The 8,242-nt window shown below is 44.9% G+C and overlaps 1 protein-coding gene across 1 annotated transcript in view; it reads right to left on the bottom strand.

Annotated features, from left to right (window-relative positions):
* Positions 1-493: 493 nt before the first annotated feature.
* LOC111974040 (interphotoreceptor matrix proteoglycan 2-like) overlaps positions 494-8,242 on the bottom strand; it is a 24,725-nt gene continuing 16,976 nt past the window's right edge. Inside the window, exons 4-8 of the mRNA XM_024001544.2 lie at positions 6,387-6,643; positions 6,019-6,080; positions 2,997-3,198; positions 1,097-2,762; positions 494-699 (exon numbers count right to left, since the gene is read on the bottom strand). Coding sequence (XP_023857312.1) covers positions 1,201-2,762; positions 2,997-3,198; positions 6,019-6,080; positions 6,387-6,643 — 2,083 coding nt within the window. The 3' untranslated portion in view covers positions 494-699; positions 1,097-1,200. The remainder of the gene's footprint in view (positions 700-1,096; positions 2,763-2,996; positions 3,199-6,018; positions 6,081-6,386; positions 6,644-8,242) is intronic.

The raw sequence follows: 8,242 nt of genomic DNA, 5'->3' as shown, positions 1-8,242 counted from the left end.
GATTTTGGTAAATCCAGGGAATTTACTGAAAGTTCCCGGAATTTTGCAACCCTAGCCCAAACAGAAGTGTCAACCACATGAGATCACCATCCCCGGGGCCACAGTATCAAAGCCATTGACACATTGAGATCATTATGCTATTTCCGTGGGCTCTTTGAGTTACAAATGTTGAGAAAACAACTTGCTTCATAACTAGAGAGTCATCTCACTCCAATGACTCAATACAGAAATCTCGCTGATGTGTTAATGTGAGAAGTTTGTATTAGGTCAGCGTGCCATTGCTTCTGTTGTCGACTTTCACATCTTTCAAGATCCAATAATGAAACCTCAGCTATAAAAGATCATCCACCAAACGGACATTAGTGTCAGGAAATGCTTCACAACAATGAGCACTTGTTGACATGATTTCATAAATTTCCTACTCTCACTGCAGAATAACATCACTCAAGACTCAAGTATCACTTGTTTGCAGCTGAGGTTTACCTGATCCACATCCAGTGAGTATTTGTCTATGGCAGGTTCATGGTTTGGAAGGCTGAGTTAGCGAAGTCCTCTAGGATAAGGTAGACAGTGTTGGTGACCCCGAGAGACGGGCTTCCCGAACTTCATCCTGCTGTTCACCACGATGCTGCCGTTACGGAAATTCAGGATCTCCAGGTTCTGGAAGTTGCTGAGGTTGGACTGCAGGTAAGGGACGAGCTACAGATGAGAAGGGGACATTGTTACTTTATGCTTCCCAAAACACCAAGATATACTGTTTCCCACAGGTGACGTATACTGTATCCACAGGTGACAAGTATACTGTATCCCACAGGTGACAAGATATCTGTATCCCACAGGTGACAAATATACTGTATCCCACAGGTACAAGTATACTGTATCCAGTACATACTGTATGACTTGTGACAAATCCAAAACAATGGAACAGTTAATTAGAAAGTCTACTAGCAGAATCCTTATATATGCAACATATTACAGTATTCACAGCAATGAAAATGGTCAAATGGACTTGAGTAGGCCATCTCTACGCATACTGAACATTAATTTATGGCCCCCATACCCAATGTTACATGCAGATAACCCCATATTCCTTTACCAGTTCGAGGAACCTCTGCTCCAGGGCTTTGTACCTTGTGGAACTCTTGTTGAAGAGGTCCTCAGAGAACATCATGTTGGTCACCCTCAGGCTGAAGAACACCATCAGATCCTTGCCAGGGCTCTTCGCCATGGCGATGCTGCCCACGTCTGACCCGTGGCGATGCTGGAGTACCCACTGCTGTCCCCGTCCATGTGACTCATTCCGTCATACACGTCGAAGGTGAGGTCAATTTCCGGCATGGGGGAGTCTGGTGCGTAGTCTCCAACCGCTTGGATTGAAGTGCCGACTTCTAGTTCGTATGTGTCGTGAGCTGAGGAAGGGGGTGCTGGCGCCATACTAACATCTCCTTCTTCAATGCTAACATCTGACTCTTCTGCTGCCTGAAGCAGGTTTTCTGTGGGTCTGAATGTTGGCTGGAAGAATGGAGGTAGGATCGTTGGGGCAATTTCAGGTGTCTCAGAGATTTCAATGTCACCATGTGKTGCTATTTCGGTGGTGGCTGGATGGTGTGTGGCTTCCTCCTCTTCCGGTACAGAGTCAGATATACGAGTGAAGGGAGATTCCTTCTCGGGGGATAAGATGCTATGAGACTCTATGACTTCCGGGGCTGCTGTACCTGCAGCCACAACAAATATTTCATCTTCAGCTAGGTCCTCCTCTGAGATGTCAAGGGCTGGGAGTAGTGTGGCCAAGGGCTCTGCGACCTCCGCCCCCTGTTCCTCCAAGATCTCCACCTCTCCGTCTTCATCCTCAGGATCGGGCACCAAGAGTAAAGGTCTGTCGGTGAAGGCTTCGATCTCTGGTGGTTCGGCGGTGATCATATCGAAGATGGACTCCTTGACTGTGAACAGCTCCATGTCTATGAAGGTAGGTGACTCTGTGACTGTGGGGAGTTCAACCTCTATWGGACTGGTTGGCYCCGACAGCTCCTCAACAGAACCATGGGTCTCAGCTGCTGGCCCTTCCAAMACGAGGGCCTCAGTGGTGTAAAACTGAGGATAGGGATAATCAGTGACTGGTGCTATGATGGTGAATGGTTCGCTTGGGTAATAATCGTCATACATCCCAGAGGCCTCCAGCGTCTGTATGGAGAGCTCCACGGTCAGGGTCTCTGCGGTCCAGAACACAGGGGCTTCAGCGGTGGTCGTGTAGTCAGGTCGGGTATTAATGTCTTGGGTCACAGGCAGTCTGTCCAAGAAAGGCCGTTGTGGCTCTTCCTCAACTGGGGCAGATTCTGGATGGGACTCAAAARGACCCATATCCTCTGRAGATTCAGTCAGGACMGATTCGGTGATCTCTTCCCCCTTCTCCTCCTCCTTCTTCTCTTCCTCCTTYGGTTCCACTTCTGGATCTGGTAAATGCACCTCCCCCACCACAGAATCCTCCTCCTCCTCCTCTATGTAGTCCGTCTCCTCAGTTGTCACGGGAAACCATGGCAAGACGTCAGCCCCTTGGTCATCCCCAGAGAAGCCGGAGCCAGAACCAGCATCCAAATCTGTGTCTACTCTGGGAGGTGCCGGGACCGGGGCCTCTGTGGTCTGTGGTTGTGAAGGGGAGGAGGTAGAGGAGCCTCCAGCACCGACCACACCATCCCCATCGGGAGTATGAGAGTCTTGATGAGTGTTGCTGAGAAGAAATCCCTCTTCTTCAATATTTCCATTATCTAGAAGAACAGGAAAACACATGTTGTGACTGGAACATGGAATCTCCCTTCTCTTCAGTGAAGGGAAAGAGTGAAAACACAGAATAGAGGAGAATCCATGAGGTTAACAATGGATAAATGGTTTCAAATCTCAGATTTGAATGTGTTTTTTTGTGTTGTGTGCTACTGTGTGGTTGACAGTATACAAGGTGATGTGAATGTGGTGATTTAGGAGGTAGAAACAGGACTGCTCACTCTCTGCAGGGACAGCAGTGGTGCTGGATGGCAAGGTGGTTTCATCCAGAACGAACACATCATTTTCACTGGCCACAACGCTCCCGGAGCCTTTCAAAGGGTCCATAGGAAACAGGAAATCATCCTTCTTCAGGAAGATGTTGCTGACATCCAAGTCTTGGCCAGGAGCATCTGGTGGTTTCTCAGCAGCCAGAACATTGTCCTGACACACCAGGAAGAAAAGACAAAGGTTGATAAAGTGATTTAAAAGTGCCATGACATTATTCTTTACATTCTACTAACGTAAGAGAAATGTACGTCTAGTAACTCACACTTAATTAACGTCCACGTGTATTGTTGTCTACCTTTAGCCTGAACGGGAGGCTGGCAGACACGGCAGACATAGAAAATGCCAAGAATATACCTAGATTAGGCTGGCTAGAGGAAAGATAATCCTAAATCCTCTATCTATATGGGAATTGACTGGATGATACACCTGGGCTGGCCATGCCCCAATGATGGACACACGCAACTACAGTACATAGAACTACATAGACTTACATAGACCTACATACACCAACCCATGCATACATAAATGCAAAAATACCCACATTTTCCCATGCACAGATCAAAAAGCGCATGCATAGGATGACAGATATGATCACGTATACATTCAATAGTCCTTATAGAAGTCAAAGTGGAGAAAAAAAATGATCCTCAACATCTTCAATGAATTACAGTGGAAATTCATCCTTCTTCTATCCGGACTAACTTCAGTGGAAAGACATTGCACTGGCACGCAGAAGATACATTTGGACACAAAAGCCGGCCCTCTGTGCCTCCCTAGCTGCAGCTGCAGATTAGTTGTGTTTTTCTCTCTCACAAGGTTGAGTTGTAACAGAGTGTTTTCTCTCAAAGGTTGAGTTGTAACAGAGTGTTTCTCTCTCACAAGGTTGAGTTGTAACAGAGTGTTTCTCTCTCACAAGGTTGAGTTGTAACAGAGTGTTTCTCTCTCACAAGGTTGAGTTGTAACAGAGTGTTTCTCTCTCACAAGGTTGAGTTGTAACAGAGTGTTCTCTCTCACAAGGTTGAGTTGTACAGAGTGTTTCTCTCTCACAAGGTTGAGTTGTAACAGAGTGTTTCTCTCTCACAAGGTTGAGTTGTAACAGAGTGTTTTCTCTCTCACAAGGTTGAGTTGTAACAGAGTGGTTCTCTCTCAACAAGGTTGAGTTGTAAAAGAGTGTTTCTCTCTCACAAGGTTGAGTTGTAACAGAGTGTTTCTCTCTCACAAGGTTGAGTTGTAACAGTGTTTTTCTCTCTCACAAGGTTGAGTTGTAACAGAGTGTTTCTCTCTCACAAGGTTGAGTTGTAACAGTGTTTCTCTCTCACAAGGTTGAGTTGTAACAGAGTGTTTCTCTCCACAAGGTTGAGTTGAACAGATGTCTCTCTCACAAGGTTGAGTTGTAACAGAGTGTTTCTCTCTCACAAGGTTGAGTTGTAACAGAGTGTTTCTCTCTCACAAGGTTGAGTTGTAACAGAGTGTTTCTCTCTCACAAGGTTGAGTTGTAACAGAGTGTTTCTCTCTCACAAGGTTGAGTTGTAACAGAGTGTTTCTCTCTCACAAGGTTGAGTTGTAACAGAGTGTTTCTCTCACACAAGGTTGAGTTGTAACAGAGTGTTTCTCTCTCACAAGTTGAGTTGTAACAGAGTGTTTCTCTCTTCACAAGGTGAGTTGTAACAGAGTGATTCTCTCTCACAAGGTTGAGTTGTAACAGAGTGTTTCTCTCTCACAAGGTTGAGTTGTAACAGAGTGATTCTCTCTCACAGGTTGAGTTGTAAAGAGTGTTCTCTCTCACAAGGTTGAGTTGTAACAGATACAGATGTAGCCCTTGATATGTGTACTTCACAAAGTAAATATTCAGAAACACAAAATACCTCACGATAAACTAAATCTGAGTGAAATTCACATATACATCGCTAGCAACAGATGCCCTATATGAATGAATGCAACAGCACAGGCCTTTTAACCTCAACATATGTTCTGTATTAGTATGTCCTGCTCAAGGGACAGAGAAACACACACACACACACACACACACACACACACACACACACACACACACACACACACACACACACACACACACACACACACACACACACACACACACACACACACACACACACACACACACACACACACCACACCACACACACTTCATCTTCACAATGACTTCCTGCAAACAGCCATGTGACTTAGTGAGACCGTCAAACCGGGTTGTGTTCACACAAATGAGCAGAGCGTCATTGTCTTTCACCACAGGATAAACAAAACGTTGTGTTATGCCCAAAGGACAACAATAAAGCTCTKTTTGGTCAAAGTGGACCCATTTAATAACGAATGGACTTCAGATGTGCTTATCTTTAACTACCAGTAACTGCYTTGTGCCTRTGTTAGACCCCAGGACGCTTGCCATTACCTGAGAGAACGAGAGAGAACACATGGTAGGCAAGACAAATTGGACAACGCCATTCAGCCAAAACAGGATTGTAAATCACTTTAATAAAGGGATGAGAAAAAATAGGAAAAAATTGAGGGAGTAAATTCTGAGATTATTAAGTTTGTTCCCAGTCAAATGTGTCTTTGTAATTACAGTCTATGAGAAAAGCGGATCATTCGGCGTAATAAATTCATGTCATATTTCCACTCAAACCATATTTCTTTCGATATTTCTTAGTGATTGAACACAACTGTTTGCTTAATATGGCATGCTGACTTGCGTCTTGAGAATAGTTTTGTGGAAAATGGACTTGAATATTTTTACAGACTTTTACTGAACTGAGACAGCTGGGTATGAATTCCATTTTCCAAAGCAACTTTAGCAACAAATGACTTTCATTGCATTCATTTTAGTGTAGCCTACACACCAACACACATTGAACTAGCAATGTCATCAACTACATATTCAGTTGACTATATTGTTAAACGGATGCGATACACAAYGTTCCTCAGGACAATGTGGAGCAGTGAACTGACACTCACCATCATGTCATTGGACTCTTCTGGTTTGGTGGTGGGTCTCCCTCCCAGAAACAAGTTATCAACTGGAAAGTAAAACAGTCATACACAAATCAACTGGAGAACCCTTTTACCTTTTCACACAAATCCCAGGACTAAACCCTTATTTAGCAGTGGTCGCCAACCCTGTTCCTGGAGCGCTCCTCTCTGAGCAAGCTTTTGTTTCAGCACTAACACACTTAATTGTACTAGATCAACTAATCCTCAATACTATTATTAGTCTGGTTAGGTGTGTTAGTTCTGAGCTGGAATAAAAGCCTTCTCATAATGTAGCTCTCTAGGCCAGAGTTCATGACCCTCTGGTCTACAGTTTTCCCGGTCTGTAGACCTACCTCGCTCTAGCTGCAGTGAGTCAGGGTCTACATCCAGAGTGGTGTTGCTCATGAAGTTCTCCTTGTGCAGGGCTTCAGTGATGTAGTTTCGGAAGTCTGTTATGGTGTAGACCACGGTGGGGCGTTCAACAGCATCACGGTAAGACTTCTCCACCACGTTGGACTGGAGGTTGATGTAGTCCATGGTCTCGTTACTGATGCCTGCCCCGTCCACCTCCAGAGTCACTGCGTAGTGGACTACCACAGACAACATACCCCTAGAGGAACAACATTCATTTGAGAAAGAGAGAGAGAGACACATTGAGTAACAGAGAGACACATTGAGGAACAGAGAGACACATTGAGGAACAGAGAGAGAGACACATTGAGTAACAGAGAGACACATTGAGTAACAGAGAGACACATTGAGTAACAGAGAGACACATTGAGGAACAGAGAGAGACACATTGAGGAACAGAGAGAGAGACACATTGAGGAACAGAGAGACACATTGATATTGAAATAAAAACGTCTGCATTGGACCTTTAAAGTGGTCCTAGCTTGGAGAAGCTATATCCTAATCTAGATAGTGTGATCTGAGGCATAATATTTCCCCCTAGTGTGGGAGAACCTGGTCAGTTTATGACCATCTTCACTTTCTCCCCCGGACAGCCCAATTCTCCTTCAGCTCAATTCCCTGGCAGCTCCGTTTAAAGCGGCATGCTAACAGGGCTTTATATGACCTGCAGAACAAACTGTGGAGAGCCGAAGGTGGTTTAAAGGCCTCACTGCTCGCAACGTTTAGTTTTCCACGATGCCAATTTGTAGGGGAACCAGTGCGGGGCCAAACCCGCGGGGGAATCTGGCCTGGAGCCTCCGTACTGGTTGACAGTCAGGAGGAAATTGATCTTGTCATAAAGCTCTGCCTTTAATCTCATCATTATGACTGGCAGGGGGCCAGCGGGGTGAGCGACGGGGCTTACCTCACTTAGGGGTGATTGACCATTGCAAGGCCATTAACTGTAAAATGGAGCAAAGTCCATTGCAGAACTCGTGTAATATAAAGACACCAACTAATAGAAAACACATAGAAGTCCAATGTGACATGTAGCCAAAAAATCACACGTCTGCAATGGTGCCGATGCACGGAGCTATAATGATTGACAGGCATTGGAAGATGCTTGTAATGCTGGTAAACATAGTGTGGAACAACTGTTCTGAAGACTGTGGCAAGCAAGCAGAAAACATCTAACCATGCAGAAGGTAGGTAAAGGCTTGGTTCTTTGGCTGAGCCAGACACAGATGCATTTCCCATTAGTAGATATACATGTGAGATAGACTCAGTGGGATTTGGTGTAGCTCAACTGTGCAGTCATAATGGTTGAACTGGGAGTGATAGCATTGCAATGAGATGGATTTATCATGCTCCAGTGCACTTTCACACAGGTATCTAGCCTGTTATTACAGCACTGTCCAGGACGTCATCAACTGTAATGTGTGTGTCAGTGGTCGTTGTCATGGATTTAGGAGCCATAAATCCTGACATGTGAACGCATTAACAGCAACCAGGTTTCCAGCCATCCTTTTTATGTGAGTAAAGTACATGTTTGGATAAAAAATGTCACGACAGGCCTGATGGAACAGCAAATCTGTCGGTAAATCTGTCGACAAAACAAATCCGCTAGACTAGGTGGGAATTAAATTATTTACATTTACATTTAAGTCATTTAGCAGACGCTCTTATCCAGAGCGACTTACAAATTGGAAAGTTCATACATATTCATCCTGGTCCCCCCGTGGGAATTGAACCCACAACCCTGGCGTTGCAAGCGCCATGCTCTACCAACTGAGCCACACGGGACCAATTATCGAGAAAT

This window comes from Salvelinus sp. IW2-2015, linkage group LG15 (assembly GCF_002910315.2).
Source record: "Salvelinus sp. IW2-2015 linkage group LG15, ASM291031v2, whole genome shotgun sequence".
Lineage (NCBI taxonomy): Eukaryota > Metazoa > Chordata > Actinopteri > Salmoniformes > Salmonidae > Salvelinus > Salvelinus sp. IW2-2015.
Note: the sequence above shows the minus strand (reverse complement) of the source record. Positions and strands in the feature narration are given on the sequence as shown.